General features: G+C 47.5%; 1 protein-coding gene across 2 annotated transcripts in view; it reads left to right on the top strand.

Moving 5' to 3' along the window:
- Positions 1–19,893, top strand: part of LOC116977517 (carboxyl-terminal PDZ ligand of neuronal nitric oxide synthase protein-like) — a 278,332-nt gene extending 258,439 nt beyond the window's left edge. The window contains exons 11-13 of one of the 2 annotated variants that reach the window (XM_033028014.1): positions 302–451; positions 14,107–14,446; positions 17,248–19,893. In XM_033028014.1, coding sequence (XP_032883905.1) covers positions 302–451; positions 14,107–14,446; positions 17,248–17,800 — 1,043 coding nt within the window. In that variant the 3' untranslated portion in view covers positions 17,801–19,893. Of the gene's footprint in view, positions 1–301; positions 752–14,106; positions 14,447–17,247 lie in introns of those variants that run through there. The other variant, XR_004413233.1, reaches the window with a different exon arrangement.
- Positions 19,894–20,131: the final 238 nt, after the last annotated feature.

The following is a 20,131-nucleotide window of genomic DNA, read 5'->3' as shown; positions in this document are numbered from 1 at the left end:
TACAGCGCGGAAACCACGGAGTCCACCCCGTATATTCACGCTATTACATACTAGGGACAGTTTATGCTTCTAGCAAGTATACAAACCCGAGCCAATTAACCTACAAAATCTGTACGTCTTAGGAGTGTGGGAGGAAACCGAAGATCTCGGAGAAAGCCCCGGGAGAATGTACAAACTCCGTACAGACAGCACCCGTAGTCGGGATCGAACCGGGGTATCGGGCGCTGTAAGGCAGCGACTCGACCGTGCCGCCCCGCAAGGAGTTACTCCAGCGTTAATTTTGTCTCTTTCCTTTCTGCAGTGGGCTCGCAGGACAGTCTGTTGGAGATCACCTTCAGGTCGACGGTGCTGCCGGTCCTGTGCGACCCCACCACCCCCAAGCCGGGGGAGGTGTACCTGCCCCAGCTGTGCGACGGCTTGGATCTGCCCCTTCCGCTGGGCAGCCCGCTAGGTATGGACGACCCGCTGGCAAAGCTGGAGTGCTTCCGCCTGATGCACAGCCGAGACCCCTCCCGGGAAGAGTTCATGGGAAGCCTGGAGCTGATGAAGTTCCGGGAGTCAGGCATAGTGTCGGAGTACGAGTCCAACACAGATGACAGTGAGGAGAGGGACTATTGGGTGAACGAAGAGTCGTTTCGGTTCATGAAGAGGCAGGATTTGGGAGATTGTCTTGACGATGAGATTGCAGTGTGAAAGTTACTAATGCAGTGATGGAAGGATTCTAGATATGATGTCCTGGCCCATCCTTAAGGTTGATCAGCTGTGCTGGCACGTGTAAATATTATAGAGAAATCTTTCCCGGCATTATCCTGTTGATTCAAAGTGACAGCAACCATTCGCCATCACTCACTGTGCAATCCGTTAAAAAATCAATCAGTACCACGCTTCTCTAAATATCAGAAGAGAGACACAAAACGCTGGAGTAACTCAGCGGGACAGGCAGCATCTCTGGAGAGAACGGATTGGGTGACGTTTTGGGTCGAGACCCTTCTTCAAACTAGGCCTGAAACGTCACCCATTCCTTCTCTCCAGAGATGCTGCCTGTCCCGCTGAGTTACTCCAGCTTTTTGTGTCTCTCTTCGGTATAAACCAGCATCTGCGGTTCATTCCTACACTTCTTTAAATATCAGGTTCCCTCAGTTTAAAACAAAGCATGAGTGTCTTCATAGCCTGCTTTAAACTTTGAGAAAAGTTGGAAACTTAGAACTACATGTGAAGGAGACTTCAGTTCAAAAGTTGTAGGAGCAGAATTCGGCCATTCGGCCCATCAAGTCTACTCCGCCATTCAATCATGGCTGATCTATCTCTCCCTCCTAGCCCCATTCTCCTGCCATAACCCCTGACACCCATACTAATCAAGAATCTGTAAATCTTCACCTTAAAACTATCCATTGATGTGGCCTCCACAGCCTTCTGTGGACATGAATTCCACAGATTCACCACCCACTGACTAAAGAAATTCCTCCTCATCTCCTTTCTAAAGATGCGTCCTTTTATGCTGCTTCATTGGACCATGAGGTTCCGAGATCACTCTTTGGCATGGATTTGGTGGGCCGAAGGGCCTGTGCCATGTTGTATCTAATCGAAGTATATACAATTGTGAGACTCATTGAAAGGGTCGACAGTCAGAACTAGTGTGCAATGGTTCTATAATGGATCCATTCAAGCATTGAACACTGGTTCTGGCTGACAACCATATTTATGTCTCCCATAATTTTATATACTTCTATCAGGTGAACAGATGATCGCTGGTCGGCGTGGCCCAGTGAGCCGATGGGCCTGTTTCCATGATTTTTCCAGGCCTTTTGTCCCTGTGGCTATCAAACTGTACAACTCCTCCCCCTTCTGTCATGGGGTAGACTGACCCCGCTTCCCCCTCCCCCAACCCCCCTCCCCCACCTTTCCCCCCTCCCCCACCCTTCCCACCCCCGCCATCTTTGCACATCCCCAATCCTTTCCACTGGTCACTTTAATTTCATGTCCCATGTATCTAGTTGTGTTTTATGACTGTTGGCAGATCAATTTCCCTCCTGGGATAAATAATGTTCTATCGTATCGTAAAACTAAAGAAACAAGATGAGCCGAATAGAAAGAGAGCCCTTTAAAATGTGTATTTCCCCGTCAGGCTGGACAGAGCTGTACTGGCTCGCTGTAGTAGCTTGTTGACAGGTGAAGTCCCAGGGGAATGGGCCACCCTTTGTGTTGTACTTCAAGGAACCTCCTCGAACACTCGTTCTCCTCTGCGTCTCACGTTGAAAAAATCATGTCTTTGGCACACGAGCAAACCCCTCCCCCCCCCTTATTAATTTGACACAGTGTCAACCGGGACAGTGGAGCAGCATTCGAGCTGCTGCCTCACAGCGCCAGAGTCCTGGGTTCGATCCTGACCCCGGGTGCTGTCTGTGTGTGGAGCTTGCACGTTCTCCCCGTGGCCGCGTGGGTTTTCTCCGGGTGCTCCAGTTTCCTCTCACACTCCAAAGATGTACAGGTTTGTAGATTAATTGGCTTCGGTAAAACTAGTGTCTGGGGTGGTTGTTGGTCGGCATGGACTTGGTGGACCGAAGGGCCAGTTTCATATTGTATCTCTAATGTCTAAATAACACTGAGAAAAAGAATTATGCGAATAAATGTCACTCCAGGAAAAAAGTACATCTTCAACATGGCATGTTGTCATGATTCATATTAGCCCTTGTGGAGCCTAAGTGGTTTTATCATACTTTCCTGCTGAAACATAGTGTACACCTGTCCTCAGTCCTGTTTGAACCTGACCTCAGTCGCAGTCATCTCTTGCTCATTCAGTCCACCTCCTTTTCAAAAAAAATTCCTTTGACTTTAGTACAGCCCAGCGGTTTAATGGGGCAGGGAAGTTTCACATTCATGCTGTTTAATAACTTTGGTTGCCCTTTCCGATCGGAACCCTTCTTTCTCCGGAGATGCTGCCTGACTCACCGAGTTACTCCAGCACTTTGTGTATATCTTCGGTATAAACCAGCATCTGCAGTTCCTTTGTGTAAGAAAGAACTGCAGATGCTGGTTTAAATCGAAGGTAGGCACAAAATGCTGGAGTAACTCAGCGGGTGAGGCAGCATCTCTGGAGAGAAGGAATGGGCGACGTTTCGGGTCGAGACCCTTGGGTCGCCCATTCCTTCTCTCCAGAGATGCTGCCTCACCCGCTGAGTTACTCCAGCATTTTGTGTCTATTCCTTCCTAACCTGGTTAATAGGTTTGATGATACGGTAATTAAAGTGCATTTGTTTCCTTCATAGAACGAGTGTCATATGACTGCAGGCGATTCATAAGTTCATAAGAGATAGGAGCAGATTTAGGCCATTTGGCCCATCACGTCTCCACCATTCAATGATCTGTCTCTCTCTCCTAACCCCATTCTCCTGCCTTCTCCCCGTAACCCTTGACACCCGTACTAATCACGAATTCCCTCTTCAAATTTGATGAGCAACTTTAGTTGATTGAACCTGGGCTTAATCTATAATTATTTTACGTTCACAGTAATGGTTTTCCTGAAGAGTAACTGTATAGACTGTGTACGTTGTGCGTGTATGTTTTTTAATAGACGTCTGTCGGTGAAAACACAGCACTGTCACATGACCGCCATCTGTGCAGGTTTGATGATGTGCTTCAAACTCTAGTGAGAGCAGGAAGAGGTTCCCCACTCTCATGCATCCTGCTGTCACTTTGTAGATTAAATGAAGGTCGCTTGTGTAACTCTAGTACCATTATTAGCTCATTCTGGGGTCCTGCAATGTACCCTGTACCAAGTTTAGAGATACAGCATGGAAGCAGGCCCTTCGGCCCACCGAGTCCGTGCTGACCAGCGATCTCCGTACACTTCCTTGTTCTATCCTACACACTAGGGACAATGTATAATCTTTACACACCTACAAACCTGTACATTTTTGGCGTGTGGGAGGCAACCGGAGCACCCACATGTTCATGGGGAGAACGTGCAAACTCCGCGCAGACAGCACCCGTAGTCAGGACCGCGCCCGGGACTCTGCTGCTGTAAGGCAGCAACTCTACCGCTGGGCCACCGTGCTGCCCGACGTTTTCTGTCGTGGCCCCCAGTTAGTGTGGTCTTCAGCAGATTTCTTGATGGCATTTCTCTTGAGTTTTTTATTTCATCCTAAGAGTGGCAGCTGGTTGGAGCCACTACCTCACAGCGCCAGAGACCCGGGTTCCATCCTGACCTTCCCACGTTTTCCCTGTGGCCGCGTGGGTTTCCTCCGGGTGCTCCGGGTTCCTCCCACATCCCAGAGACGTGCGGGTTTGTAGAATAATTGACCACAGTACAATTGTCCCCAGTGTGCAGGGAGCGGTATAACCTGGAACTAGTGCGAACAGGTGATCGCTGGTCGGCGCGGACTCGGTGGGCCGAAGGGCCTGTTTCCACGCTGTGTCTCCAAGCTAATTTTCTTGGAGGGGTGAGCATTGTTTGTGGAAGGTTGATCCTACTCTCGTAGAAGTTGAGGCACTTTGTAAGACTAAAAGGCAGCTAAACTACTAGAGGTTCCTCAAATGGCTTCTGTGAACAGCCAGGAGCAATGTATGAATCTCTAGGGTTTTTTGGTGTAAAAAGTGTCCACAACAAGTCTGCAGATATTCCGATGTAACATGGCTTTGCAAACAGCAACACTTATTCAGAGGTAACGTGACACTGACCATAAAAGATTGTAATCTGCTCTTTAATCTGTAGGTATCATAGAGCTCTGTACTTTGTTAGTATGTGCTTATCCCGTTACTGGAACTGTGCATTGTGGAGAGTATATTTAGTATTGCCACTCAGCCATCTCAAAAGATATATAGAAATCCAGGACCTCTGCATGGCAACACCATGCTCACGTTCTAAATATAAATAAGAAAGTATTTTGTGATGAAAAATATTGTATTTTTTTGTACTGGCAGAGACCGAGGCTTCTGTGTAGTTCTTCCGAGTTATTTTCTGCTTTCCTCGCGGCTGTTAGTGGGGCAGAATGAGGAGCCTTGTAGATGCCACCTGTAACTAATCGCACTCTGCTCCCCTGCTGGGACTTCCTCCAAAGATTCCTCAAACCCAGCACAATGACAACCAGCGGCAAGATCTATCGCTTGCAACCTCAGCCAAGGGCAGCCATCGTGACGCAAAGCACTGGGTAAAAGTCATGACCATCACGGAGTCGTACAGCACAGAAACAGGCGCAACCCGTCGGTGCTGACAAACATGCCCCATCTACATCAGCCACATTTGCCTGCGTTTGGCCCATATCCCTCTAAACCTTTCCTATCCATCTACCTGTCTGAAGAAGGGTCCCAACCCGAAACATCCCCTGTCCATTCCCTCAACTTTATAACAAGAGGAATCAAATATAGGAGCAAAGAGGTCCTTCTGCAATTGTACAGGGCCCTAGTGAGACCATACCTGGAGTATTATGTACAGTTTTGGTCCCCTAATTTGAGGAAGGACATTCTTGCTATTGAGGGAGTGCAGCGTAGGTTTACAAGGTTAATTCCCGGGATGGCGGGACTGTCACATATGCTGAGAGAATGGAGCGGCTGGGCTTGTACACTCTGGAGTTTAGAAGGATGAGAGAGGATCTCATTGAAACATATAAGATTATTAAGGGCTTGGACACGCTAGAGGCAGGAAAAACATTCACGATGTTGGGGGAGTCCAGAACCAGGGGCCACAGTTTAAGAATAAGGAGAAAGCCATTTAGAACGGAGACGAGGAAACACTTTTTCTCACAGAGAGTGGTGAGTCTGTGGAATTCTCTGCCTCAGAGGGCAGTGGAGGCTGGTTCTCTGGATGCTTTCAAGAGGGAGCTAGATAGGGCTCTTAAAAATAGCGGAGTCAGGGGATATAGAGAGAAGGCAGGAACGGGGTACTGATTAGGGATGATCATCCATGATCACATTGAATGGCGGTGCTGGCTCGAAGGGCCGAATGGCCTACTCCTGCATCTATTGTCTATTGTCCACAGATGCTGCCTGACTCGATCAGTTACTCCAGCACTCACTGTTTTGAACGTATCTGGCCAATATCTTTTAACTGCTGTTATAGCACCTGCGTCAACTACCTCCTCTGGCAGTTTGCTCCGTATACCCACCACGATCTGTGTGGAAAGTCCCTCAGGTTCCGATTCAATCTTTTCCCTCTCACCTCAAACCTATATCCTCTGCTTTTTGTTTCCCCCGTCCTGGGGACCCAAGGTGGCACGGTGGAGCAGCGGTAGAGTTGCTGCCTCACAGCGCCAGAGACCCGGGTTCCATCCTGACTACGAGTGCTTGTCTGCGCGGAGTTTGTACGTTCTCCCCGTGACCGTGTGGGTTTTCTCCGGGTGCACCGGTTTCCTCCCACACTCCAAAGACGCGCAGGCTTGTAGTTCATTGGTTTCGGTTGGATTGTCCCTAGTGTGCAGGTTGGAACTAGTGTACGGGGTGGTCACTGGTTGGCGTGGGCTGAAGGGCCTGTTCCCACACTATATCTCCGAACTAAACTAAACCAAAAGACTGTGTGCATTTGCTCTGTCTATCCCATTCATGATTTTCTACACCTCTATAAGATCGCCCCGCAGCCTCTTGCGCTCCAAGGAATAAAGTCCTTGCCTACCCAACCTCTCCCTGTAGCTCAGATTCTCAACATCCTCATAAAGGATCATTTAGTTTGAGTTCTTTAATGGACTGTCTGCAATGGAGATGAAGATGCAGCTGTCAATAACATAAAGCAGCAAAGTGCATTCGACTCGATACTGCCATCTGTTCCCTGCCATCAAACCATTGCAGACCGAATAGAGGTCGCCCGATGATTAATTTCTCTTCTCCCTTATAGGCCGGGCGCTGCGACGAGAGCTCAGGGTTCGATTACACCAGAGCGTTTGAACTCCTGCCCTTTGTGAATCAGATCAGTAGCAGTGATTACAGGGCTGCAGCCACAGGGGGAGAGAGGTCGGGTAAACTTGGAAATAGACACCAATTGCTGGAGTAACTCAGCGTCTCTGGTGAGAAGGAAGCTCAGCAGAGAATTTAGAAGATTGAGGGGGGATCTTATAGAAGCTTACAAAATTCTTAAGGGGTTGGACGGGCTAGATGCAGGAAGATTGTTCCCGATGTTGGGGAAGTCCAGAACAAGGGGTCACAGTTTAAGGATAAGGGGTAAATCTTTTAGGACCGAGATGAGAAAAACATTTTTCACACAGAGAGTGGTGAATCTCTGGAATTCTCTGCCACAGAAGGTAGTTGAGGCCAGTTCATTGGCTATATTTAAGAGGGAGTTAGATGTGGCCCTTGTGGTATGGAGAGAAGGCAGGTACAGGATACTGAGTTGGATGATCAGCCATGATCATATTGAATGGCGGTGCAGGCTCGAAGGGCCGAATGGCTACTCCTGCACCTATTTTCTACGTTTCTATGAATCGGTGATGTTTCATGTTGAGACCCTTCTTCAGACTGATGTCAGGGGAGGGGCAGACTTCGATTATGGACCGGAGTAATTCAACAGGAGACTTGGATAGTTTTCCCTGGAGCGTCGGAGATTGAGGGGAGACCTGATGGAAGTATGTAAAATTATGAGCGGCATAGATAGGGTAGACAGTCAGAACCTTGTTTTTCCCAGGGTGAAAATATCAAATACTAGAAGGTATATCTTTAAGGTGAAAGAGGCAATGTTTAAAGGCATTGTGCGGGGCAGATTTTTTACACAGAGGGGGGTGGGTGCCTGGAACGCGCTGCCAGGGGTGGTGGTGGAGGCAGATACGATAGTGGCGTTTAAGAGGCTTTTAGACAGGCACACGGATATGCAGGGAATGGAGGGATATGGATCATGTGCAGGCGGAGGAGATCAGTTTAACTTGGCATCACTTTCCACCAAACATTGTTGGCTGAAGGTAGACACAAAATGGCGGAGTAACTCAGCGGGTCGGGCAGTATCTCTGGTGAAAAGGAATAGGTGACCTTTCGGGTCGAGATCCTTCTTCGGACCGAGAGCCTTCTTCAGACATGTGGGCCGAAGGGCCTGTTTCTGTGCTGTACTGTTGTGCGTTCGATGTTCGACAGTGGCAGGCATAGTGAGATTCAGTGACACAGCCCAGGAAAGCAGAAGATAGTTTGGTTTGACATGAAGAGATCATATGTGGTGTGACCAAAACTGATTCTTCCGATCTTTGTGTTCAAGGCAAGAAATGTAATACTCAGCTGTTGGCTTTTACTTTTCACATTGGAAACAGCAACGTCTTGAAGTGATTTGGAAACACGGAAATGTACAGGATGAAAACAGGAAGGGAATTTGCCATGAGGCAGGAGAGGTTCGAATAGCGGGGCTCAATTTATTTCAACAAGAACCACTTGATTCAAAACGAGGAGCGATGCAGCGGGTAGAGCCGCTGCCTCCTGACCTCTGGTGCTGTCTGTGTGGAGTTTGCACGTTCTCCCTGTGACCGCGTGGCTTTCCTCCCACATCCCAAAGACGTGCAGGGTTTGTAGGCTAACTGTCCCTCGATAAGTTGCCCCTAGTGAGTAGGGAGTGGATGAGAAAGTGGGACAATGTACAACAAGTGTAAACGGATGATCGATGGTCAGCATGGACTCGGTGGGCTGAACGGCCTGTTTCCATGTTGTATCTCTAAACTAAACTAAACTCCCACCTGTCGACAGGCTTCCTGATTTAACTCCCAAATGAGCGAGTTCTAATTTTAAGTCTGATCAGTGTTTCACCAGCCCAAAAATACAAATGTTGTTTCCTTTAGTTTAGTTTATTATTATCACATGTGACAGGTACAGTGAAAAGCTTTTTGTTGCGTGCTATCCAGTCAGTGAAATTATTACAATCAAGCCATCCACAGTGCACAGATACAGGATAAAGGGAATAGCATTTAGTGCAAGATAAAGTCCAGTAAAGATAGTCCGAGGGTCTCCAATGAGGTAGATGGGAGGTCAGGACCGCTGTCTAGTTGGTGATAGGATGATTCAGTTGCCTGATAACAGCTGGGAAGAAACTGTCCCTGAATCTGGAAGTATGCGTTTTCACACTTCTGGGGGTCCTTGTTCATCAGTCAATGAAAGTAAGCATGCAGGCACAGCAGGCAGTGAAGAAAGCGAATGACATGTTGGCCTTCATAACAAGAGGAGTTGAGTATAGGAGCAAAGAGATCCTTCTGCAGTTGTACAGGGCCCTAGTGAGACCACACCTGAAGTATTGTGTGCAGTTTTGGTCCCCTAATTTGAGGAAGGACGTTATTGCTATTGAGGGAGTGCAGCGTAGATTTACAAGGTCAATTCCCGGGATGGCGGGACTGTCATATTCTGAGAGAATGGAGCGGCTGGGCTAGTACACTCTGGAGTTTAGAAGGATCTTATTGAAACATATAAGATTCTTAAGGGTTTGGATACGCTAGAGGCAGGAAACGTGTTCCCAATGTTGGGGGAGTCCAGAACCAGGGGCCACAGTTTAAGAACAAGGTGTAAGCCATAAGAACGGAGATGAGGAAACATTTTTTCACACAGAGAGTTGTGAGTGTGAAATTCTCTGCTTCAGAGGGCGGTTCTCTGGAGACTTTCAAGACAGAGCTAGATAGGGCTCTTAAAGATAGGGGATATGGGGAGAAGGCAGGAAAGGGGTACTGATTAGCCATGATCACATTGAATGGCGGTGCTGGCTCGAAGGGCCGAATGGCCTACGCCTGCACCTGTTGTCTATTCTGTACATTTTGCCTGATGGGGGAGGGGAGAAGGGGACATGGTTCAGAGAATGTTTATATTAGTATGACAATCAGTCCTCAATCTACAAATCCCAAGGCGTGTTGTTCCAACCTGTTTTCATCCTGTGGATGGTGTTCCTCAGTTGCCCCAGCTGCCTTTTGTTGCTGACGTTTGTATTTCTTGCACTTGGAGCCTGCTGACTCTGCAGCTCTCAACGGAGGTGAGCCTTGTTCCACTGGACTGAGTGTCACAAGCCCCTCCGCTCATCATCGCTGTGCTACCCGCTTTGGACTCTCTCTTACTAACCCAGCAAGGACCACATTGGCATCTTCGTGCCCTGAGTCTGTCCTCCCAGCTCCCTCTGCCAACCTTCTCGCCGTACTGTAAGTGCACTTACTCTGTTGCTGTCTTCAATCTGCTTTTTGCTTAATAAATCTCTTTTTGTAACAGGAACTCGCCTGTATCTTGTCTGTTTTTAAAACCAAAACATGTGGCATTCTCCGCAAGGCTTTGAATTAGAAAATCATGGGAATGTGATTGTACAGGGTCACACTGCAGAGCGTTCCAGAGAGGTGTGGGGGTGGGGGGTGGTCAGTATGCTGATCTGGGAGTTGTGGAGCAAATTGGGGTGTGTGTGTGTGTGTGTATCTGAGAGTGTGTGTGCTTGTATCTGAGAGTGTATGTGTGTGTGTCAGAGAATTTGTGTGCGTCTGAGAGTGTGTGTCCGTTGCGCGTGTATATGTGTGTGAATCTGGTGTATAGGTGATGTGTGTGTGTATGAAAGTGTGTGCGTGTGTCTGAGTGTGTTTGCATGTATATGTGAAAATGTTTGTCAGAGAATGTGTGAGAGTGTGTGTGTAGCCGAGTGTGTGAATGTGTGTGTATGTATGACTGAGAGTGTGTGTGTGTGTCTGAGAGAGTGTGTGTATTTGTGACAGTGTGTGTGTGTGTGTCTGAGAGAGTGTGTGTATTTGTGACTGAGTGTGTGTGTGTGTGTCTAGATGTGTGTGTTTCAGAGTGTGTGTGTGTGAGAGAAAGACTAGCTTTGTTGGGTAGCTTGTTCACCATGGATGAGTTGGGCCGAATGGCCTGTTTTCGGGCTGTGAAGCCTAATGACCAGTTCCGAATTTACAGGTGAAAGACGGGGATCTTGTTAACAATAGTTTTGCTGGGTTTTTGTTTTAAAGATTCCTTTAACAAGTCCACACAGTTTTAGTTTTGTGATTGCTATCTCGTTTGCAAATGTTGTATATGGTGCCACATTGTAAAAAATGGGAATATCAAAACGGTGATCTCTGGATGTTGTGGTTTTTAATTAAAATGTCAGTCTCTTTCTCCGTAGCATGTTCAATGAAATGTCAGTAAATTGGAACTGGGTCTGTGTAACTTTAGCCATTATTATTACTGAATGTGTACACATCTGTGACCAGCGGTTAACAACTTCTCTGCTGTTTCTTACTCCACTTTACTTTTCCTCTTGCTTTAATGCTATCTGAGCTTTTATTCCACAAGGTAAGATCCTTCACCTGTTTACTCCTGTCACGTATGTTGTTGGAGATGTCTTTTCCTGCTTTCCCTTCCCTCTTACGGAATATTATCTCATGACTGGTGCTGTATATTTTTAGTTCTTTATTGAAAGATTAGTTTAGTTTTGTTTATTTGTCACGTGTACCGAGGTACAGTGGAAGCTTCTGTGTTACGTGCTAACCAGTTGGTGGAAAGACTGTGAATGATCACAATCGAGCCGTCCACAGTGTTCAGATACATGATATAAGGAATAACGTTCAGTGCAAGATGAAGTCCAGTAAAGTCTGATTAAAGATAGTCCGAGGGTCTTCAATTAGATAGATAGTAGCTCAGGACTGCTCTCTGGTTGTTGGTAGGATGGTTTAGTTGCCTGATAATAGCTGGGAAGAAAGCAGACCAAACCAAGTCAATGGGTTGCAGAATGTTAAGTCCCAGGCAAACAGAGTTGCCACAATAGTGTTGCACTATTTTACTAAACTGTGTGTGCATGGTGGCGCAGCGGTAGAATTGCTGCCTCACAGCGCCAGAGACCTGGGTTCGATCCTGGCCACGGGTGCTGTCTGTACGAAGTTTGTATATTCTCCCTGTAACCATGTGTGTTTTTTCTGCGTGCTCCGGATTCCTGCCACACTCCAAAGACGTACGGGTTTGTAGGTTAATTGGCTTCTGTAAAAGGACAGTGTGTAGGACAGAACTAGTGTATGAGTGATCGCTGGTCGGCGTGGACTTGTTGGGCCTAAGGGTCTGTTTCAATGCTGCATCTCTAAACTAAACTAAACTAAACTAGATGATCCTATGCCTGTCCAATCTTACTAAGAAGCTGACTATTGGATACCAACAAAACATAAATTGTCATGGATTTTTCAATCACGTTTCTCAAGGCGGTAGAATGGACAATGAATGAAATGATATTATTTGTGTGATGAAGACATTTTGTATCATTTAAGTTTATTATTGTCACGTGTACTGAGGTGTAATGAAAAGCTTTATGTGTTATCTAATCAGATCAGATAATACTAGACATAACTACAATAAGGCCGAACTCAAGTACAGGTAGAGCAGGTAGGGGAAGATACAGAGTGCAGAATATTGTTCTCAGCATTGTAGCGCATCAGTTCCAGAGACAAAGTCCAATGTCCGCAATGGGGTAGAGGTGAATCGGACAGTACCCTAGCTTATGGAAGGACCATTCAGAAGCCTGATAACAGAGGGGAAGAAGCTGTTCCGGAGTCTGGTAGGTCGCACTTTCAAGCTTCTGTACCTTCTGCCGGACGGGAGCCGGGAGAAGAAGGAATGACCGGGGTGGGACAAGTCTTTGATGATGTTGGCTGCTTTCTCGAGGCATTCGGATGAACCAATACTGCAAAACCTCCTTATATATATATATAAAGGAAAACCTTTACAAGCAACTTTTTGAAAGAATAACATTCTCACCTAAGGGAACAAGAAAGGTGTCAGCATATAAATAATTTTGTGGGGAAACAATGGAAGGAAAATTGCTATTGTCTTATTGTAACTTTGGAGTGAATTTTCACTTTAACTCAGATCGTTCCAAACCAGTGTGTTCCCAATCACTTCATTTAGTTGTTTCCAATCAATAAGGTGTTGTTGATAATTGGAGTAATGTTCTTAGAGTTACTTGGTGTGTCAATGTTGAGTTTTGGTCACTCTGCTATAGGAAGGATGTTGTTAAGCTGGAAAGAATGCCGAGAAGATTTACGAGGACGTTGCCAGGACTAGAGGGCCTGAGCTATAGATAAGGTTGGGCAGTCTTGGACTTTATTCCTTGGATCATAGGAGGTTGATAGGTGATCTTCTAGAGGTGTATAAAATCATGAGGGGAATAGATGGGGTGAATGCACACTTTTACCCAGAGTAAGGGAATCGAGAACTATAGGACATTGTTTTGAGGTATGGGGATAAGACTTAATAGTAATTTAGAGTGGCACAGTGGTGGTAGAGTTGCTGCCTCACAGCGCCAGGGACCCGGGTTCAATCCTGACTACGGGTGCTATCTGTGTGGAATTTGCACGTTCTCCCTGTGACCGCGTGGGTTTTCTCCATGTCCTCCCACACTCCAAAGACGGACAGCTCTGTAGGTTAATAGGCTTCGGTAAAAAATTGTAAATTGGCCCTAGTGTGTAGGATAGAACTAGTGTTGGTCGGTGCGGACTCGGTGGGCCGAAGGGCCTCTTTCTACTCTGTATCTAAAATCTAAAGTCTAAAAGGAACCTGAGGGGTAATTTTTATACACAGAGGGCGGTGGGAATATGGAACGAGCTGCCAGAGGAGATAATTGAGGCAGGTACTATACACTTGGACAACCATTGTACACGGATAGGAGAGGTTTAGACTGCATCGCCAAATGGGAAGAGCTTAGATGGTCGGCATGAACGAGTTGGGCCGAAGGGCCTGTTTCTTCCAGTACAGGTCCACCACCGATTTTCCAGCAAATAGTGATCTGGCCCCTCCTTTAAACTGGCCAAAATTCCCCCCAGAAGTCCCCCTGAAAATATGGCGCCTCGGTCGGGTGAGGAGACCGATCTCCACCTCATCGGGATTTCCGCCGCCGATTGGTGGGTGGAAGTTGCCGCCTGCAGCTGGGGCTCTGGAACTCCAGCCCGGCCGGAGTTCCAGAGCCAACTTCCAAGGCCAACTTTGCAGGCTGGTATCTCGGCCGCTCAGCCGCCTAGGGAGGACGTTCTTGTACCGTTGGACCTCTCTCGGAGGCCGTGACCTCTGTTGATCCAGCAAAACGGATAGTCCAGAAAGGCTCTGGAACCAAAGGGTGCCAGAAAATCGGAGGGGGACCTGTAGTTTATCTGTGATGTTGAGCTGGTTGTTAGGTCCTGGCTAACAAGTACATTTTCTCTTCCCCTTTCTGCTCGATAGTTGACCAAAGCATGTTTGAGAATTCCAACACCTCATCGACGGCCAAACCTCACCACGGCAAGATGCCCGGCTCTACCAGGGGCACCGCGGCCAGCTCCTCCTCCACCTCCGCTGTCCCCGACTCGGCTGGGAAATGGGCCGGCGGAGGTGCGAGCAACCACCAGCACCTCAAGAGTGCCATCAACCTGGGCAAGGCGGTGGGGGCCAAGGTCAACGACCTGCTGCGGAGGAAGGAGTCCAACACCATGGTCGCCGGCGTGACCGAGGTCAACAAGAACGCCGAGGGAGTCCTGGCGATGGCGGCCAAGGGCGAGACCCAGCCGGTAGCCAGCGGCGGAGCGTGAGTGGTCTTGCCTCCCATTCATCCTGCAACCGCGCGCAACGCAAACGAGGGCGGCATGGTGGCGCGGTCACAGGGAGAACGTGCAAACTCCACGCAGACAGCACCCGAGGTCAGGATCGAACCCGTGGTAAAACGTGTCATAATGGCACAGAAGCACAGTCAATGGGTGAACGTGCAAACTCCACACAGATATATATTGCATAGGAAGGAGCTGCAGATGCTGGTTTACACTGAAGATCGACACAAAATGCTGGAGTACCTCAGCGGGACAGGCAGCAACTCTGGAGAGAAGGAATGGGTGACGATTGAAGAAAGATCTCGACCCGAAACATCACTTATTCCTTCTCTCCAGAGTTGCTGCCTATCCCGCAGAGGTACTCCAGCTTTTTGTGTCTATCTTAGATATATATTACAACTGCACCAGCAAAATGCGTGACGTAAACAAAGGTGGCACAATTAGCACAGTCACAGGGAGAGCGTACAAACTCCACACAAACAGCACCCGAGGTCAGGATCGAACTCATGACAAAGAACGCGTAGAACACAGATATTGTGGGCCGCATGGCCTGTTCTAGTGCTGTTTTTTTTTAAGCTCTACGTTGTTTAGGATGTGGGAGGAAACTGGAGCACCCAGAGGAAATTCATGAATTCACAGGGAGAACATGCAAACTTTACACACACACACACACACACCCACCCACCCACACACACACACACAGCACCCGAGGTCAGTATTCAACTCGGGTCTCTGGCACCATGAGGCAGTGGCTCTACCAGCTGCACCACTTTACTGGGATGTTGCCAGGGCTTCAGGCCCTGAGCTATAGGGAGAGGATGGGCAGGCTAGGAGTTTATTCCTTGGAGTGCAGGAGGATGAAGGGTGATCTTATAAAGGTGTATAAATGCGTGAGGAGAATAGATAGTCTTTTTACCCATGGAATGGGAATCGAGAACCAGAGGATATAGGTTTCAGGCGAGTGAGAAAAGATTTAATAGGAGGGGCCACATTTCAGACAGAGTATTAGCAGTATATGGAACGAGCTGTCAGAGGAGGTAGTTGAAGCAGGTACTATAACAACATTTATAAGATATTTGGATAAGTACATGGATAGGATAGTTTAATAGAAAATAGGTGCAGGAGGAGGCTATTTGGCCCTTCGAGCCAGCACTGCCATTCATTGTGATCATGGCTGATCGTCCACAATCAGTGACCCGTGCCTGTCTTCTCCCCATATCCCTTGATCCCGCTAGCCCCAAGAGCTTTATCTAACTCTCTGTTAAATTCATCCAGTGAATTGGCCTCTACTGCCATCTGTGGCAGAGAATTCCACAAATTCACAATTCTCTGGGTGAAAAAGTTTTTTCTCCCCTTTATTCTTAGACTGTGGCCCCTGGTTCTAGGTTCCCCCAACACTGGGAACATTATTCCTGCATCTAGCTTGCATTAGAGGGATATGGGCCAAATGTAGGCAGGTGGGACATGTGTAGTTGAGGCATGTTGGTCGGCGTGGGCAAGTTGGGCCGTAGGGCCTGTTTCCACACTGTATGACTATGACAATGAAGTAAATGTTCACACATTGATGGCTCTGTGGAAATTACACCCATGTTACAGATAATGGCACGGAATAGACTCCTAATGGAAACATAATATTGGCTTTAAAATATGTGCAAAATGGTTTTTACACATAAAACATACACCTAAATACTTGGCTCAGATCTGGATCTCTGCTGCTCAGCACTGTCACCCGGTGGTTAGAGCATGAAACTACATGTGGAGCTCAAGCATTCATTAAAGTTTTCTCAGCTTTTAACAAAACACAAAGTGCTGGAGGAACTCAGCGGGTCAGGCAGCATCTGTGGAGGGAATGCACAGGTGATAGTTCTTCAGAGGTTTGCAGTAGGAGGGAGAAAGCTGGAAAAGAGAGGTGGGGTTGAGATAAAGCCTGGCTAGTGATAGGTGGAGTAGGAAGGAACTGAAGATGCTGGTTTACACCAAAGGTAGGCACAAATTGCTGTAGTAACTCAGCGGGACAGGCAGCATCTCTGGAAAAGAAAGATGGGTGGTGTTTAGAGTCGGGACCCTTCTTCAGACAGTGAATTGATGCTGAGGTAGACTTGAGGTTTGGAGCCACCTTTACATTTCACTCCTCTCCTATTCCTTATCCGACACCCTTTTGTCTCCTTTCCATCCCTAGTCTTTATCCACCCATTTCCCAACCACACCCCCTTCACCTGCATCCACCTTTCACTTAAGACACAAAATGCTGGAGTAACTCAGTGGGTCGGGCAGCATCTCTGGAGAAAAAGGACCATGTGACATTTACATGACCTGTCTGAAGAAGGGCCCTGACCCGAAACATCACCTCAACCTCCCCTGTCCAAACCTCGTTTAAATTATGTCATCTGTGGATCATTTAGAGACACAAGGAACTGCAGATGATGGAATCACGTTCAAAACAAAAAATGCCAGAGTAACTCAGCGGGTCAGGCAGCATCTGAGGGGAGTTTGTGGATTGGGGAGGGGGGGTTGATTGGTAGATGAGTGGAGTAAGTGACAAAGGCTCGAGATGAGGAGACCCTAGTGGGTCATGGTTGTGTTAATATGCGGGGATTGCTGGTCGGCGTGGACTCAGTGGGCCGAAATGCCCGTTCCCGCACTGTATCTCTAAACTAAAGGTGGGAGAAGTCGGTCGGAAGATGGGTGGTGCCTCCAGTACCTGCACCTTGCGCTCACTGTACTTTGACCCGCACGGAGACGTGTGTTTGAAGTTGCCAACCTTCCCCTTCTTTACTTGCAGTCAGACCCTGCTGGAGTCGTTCCCTCGGTTGGAGCCACCTCCACCGACGGTCAAGAAGAGGACCTCTCGGGCACTGAAGACCACTCAGGATATGATGATCTCGTCCGTGCCGGTGGTCAGCTGCGGTGACATCTCTGACCCCCCCGTCCCCTGTGCTGACCAGCGAGAGGCCCCGGCACTGGAGAGTAAGGCCAGTGAAGTTGAAGGTGACCTCTCGGGCAGCGTGGACAACGTGACCCCAAACGCCGCCGATGCCGATTCCAAACCAGAGGACAAACACTGCAACACCCTGGAGAGCTCCGAGGACATCTCCAGCCCTGCCCTCTCCGTGCCCGATCTACTGAGCAAAGATCCCGTGGACGTCAAGCTAAAGCCAGCGGGCCAGGAGAAACGAGGGGCCTCCTCGCCCTGCCCCGACGAGGCCTGCTTGCGGATCAGCCTCAGCGAGGACGACCTCTTGGGCAATGACTCTGAAGACTCTGGAGTGCCGAGGCAAAGATGCTCGAGTGTGGAAAACGAGGAGCGCCATCCGGATCTGCTGTCCTTTGACTAGGCTTGCCGTGGGGCTCCAACTTCAGCAGCCCACACAGGGAAGGGTCCAACCTTTAATCGCTGGGATGGTATCAGAGGGATGAGGGGCGGAATCTCTGCAAGGTGTTCTAGCCCTTTGTAACATTTCACACCAAATCTCATCCCCATTATTGGTCCAACTTTAAGAACCGTTGCAGTTTAGATCTTGAGGGTTCTGTATCAAGGTTTACCACACGGTAGGTTGCACAGTGAAGCGTGCCACTTCCCTTCAGTGGACACACGTTTGGCTCCAAGCCTGACATTCAAGCTGACTTGAAGATCTGACCTTGCATCGCCATCGAAAGGTCACCATCCCTAGGGCTGCTTTCAAAGGACACACCTTCCCTGGGAACAGGACAAGCAAAGGAAAGAGGGCTGCAGAGAGTTATAAGAGTCATCCAGTCATACAGCACGAAAACAGGCCATTCGGCCCAACTCGCCCAGTTGCATGATTAGGACATTGAAGGTGCACTAGCTGGACGCTTGAATTAACCCTCCCTCGCATACGTCAGCCTATTTATATTCAACTGGAGCCCGCTGATAAGATAGTAAAGACTTTCGCTTCAGACCAGCCATTTAGACATTCCACTCCACACTCACACCTTGAGGGTTAGATTCTAAAGCTAGGATGTTCAACCAATCCACCCAACCCTTCACCAAAGTCAGCCAACAACCTATAGCTGTTTGCAAAGCCGTGGGTAATAACACAACGTTAATTGCCTAAGTTATGTCCGGTGAGCTGAAACAAGGCCACACTACAATTTTCTTTTCTCTCCCCAACGATGAATTCCTGCAAGCCATCAAAACAACGAAGTAAAGATCACGGACAGACGGATGGTCGGGTACAAGCGACGATCTATTTACAACAAAAATGCCGAATCCTAAGGGCAAGTGACTTGTATTGTTAATTTTTTTTAATGAAAATTCATGTAGTTGAGTTTTTTTTAGCAAAGAAGAATTTATTTTAGGTTAATATTTACATTGATGACTAAATCAAAACTTTATAAAGCGTTTCATTTTATTAAGACATCCACATGTCGCACAGCCTTAATGATCTGTTTGAAAGATTTTTTCCTGTTTTCGGAACTGGATTATTTAATTTACTAACGGGCCAGATAGCTGCTACTAGACTAATGCATCCCACACATTCAGACCAACTCACAAGGGGCAACTCTTCAGAATTACCAGTCTAGACAGGAGCTATTTCCAAAGATATTTTGGTAAAGCAAATTTATTTAATGTTTTAATTTTTTTTTCTAGTTTACTAATTTTAATTACTTGTACTGCTTAGTTTATTTTTCCAGAATAACATAAATCCTTTCCTTCACTCCAAATCGCTTTGACGAAATTCTACGACACCCTCTCTCGCTGCTCCCCCTCCATGATTCCTCCTGCTCTCCAGCTCTACGCGTTCTTTATCATCTCCTCCACAGCCAACAATGGACCATTGTGGGCTCCACCTCTCCATCGTCATTGCCGGCTTTGATTTGTCTTTTTGCGTACTTTTCTTTAATTTGTTTCTTTGTACCTTTTCATATCTCTCGTTTCCCGCTTTCTTGACTGGTTGAGTACTCCGTATCACCGTCTATATCTCTAGTTTGCCTTACCCCTGACTCTGTCTGAAGAAGGGTCTCGACCCGAAACGTCACCTATTCCTTCTCTCCAGAGATGCTGCCTGTCCTGCTGAGTTACTCCAGCTTTTTGTGTCTATCCTCACATCTACCTCATGATCCTCTTCACAGTTTTGCTCGACTAAGTAAGTCTGAAGAAGAAATTGTGCACTTGCCCTCATGTTAAGGCATGCAGTACATGGAGTACTGCATCGGGAATCTTGTTTTAGTGTGATTTACCTTCAAAGCTCAAAGAAATGCGGGTGAGAAGGGGCAGGAATTATAATGGGGGAAAACCTCTCCTAATCAGTGCCGATCTTCTGAAAACCTTTGACCAACTGATGTTTTGCAGAATGGATCTCAAAATGTAATTGGTATATCACATGTAGCTGCTTCCTTCAATTACAAATGTTAACACTTCAAACCTCTAGTGTTCTCTTTGCCTTATTTTATAAATGAAAATCTTACAAAAAATTAAACAATGCTTTGGTTGTTTTCTTTTACGTTTCGTTTAGAGAAACAGGCCCTTCGGCCCACCGAGTCCACACTGACCACCGATCTCCGCACACTAACACTACCCGCGCTCACTAGGGACAATTTTACATTTATACAATTATACCAAGCCAATTAACCTACAAACCTGTACGGTTTTGGAGTGTGGGAGGAAATCGAAGTCCTCGGAGAAAAGCCACAGGTCACGGGGA

This window comes from Amblyraja radiata, chromosome 10 (genome assembly GCF_010909765.2).
Source record: "Amblyraja radiata isolate CabotCenter1 chromosome 10, sAmbRad1.1.pri, whole genome shotgun sequence".
In the NCBI taxonomy this organism is placed as follows: Eukaryota; Metazoa; Chordata; class Chondrichthyes; order Rajiformes; family Rajidae; genus Amblyraja; species Amblyraja radiata.
Note: the sequence above shows the minus strand (reverse complement) of the source record. Positions and strands in the feature narration are given on the sequence as shown.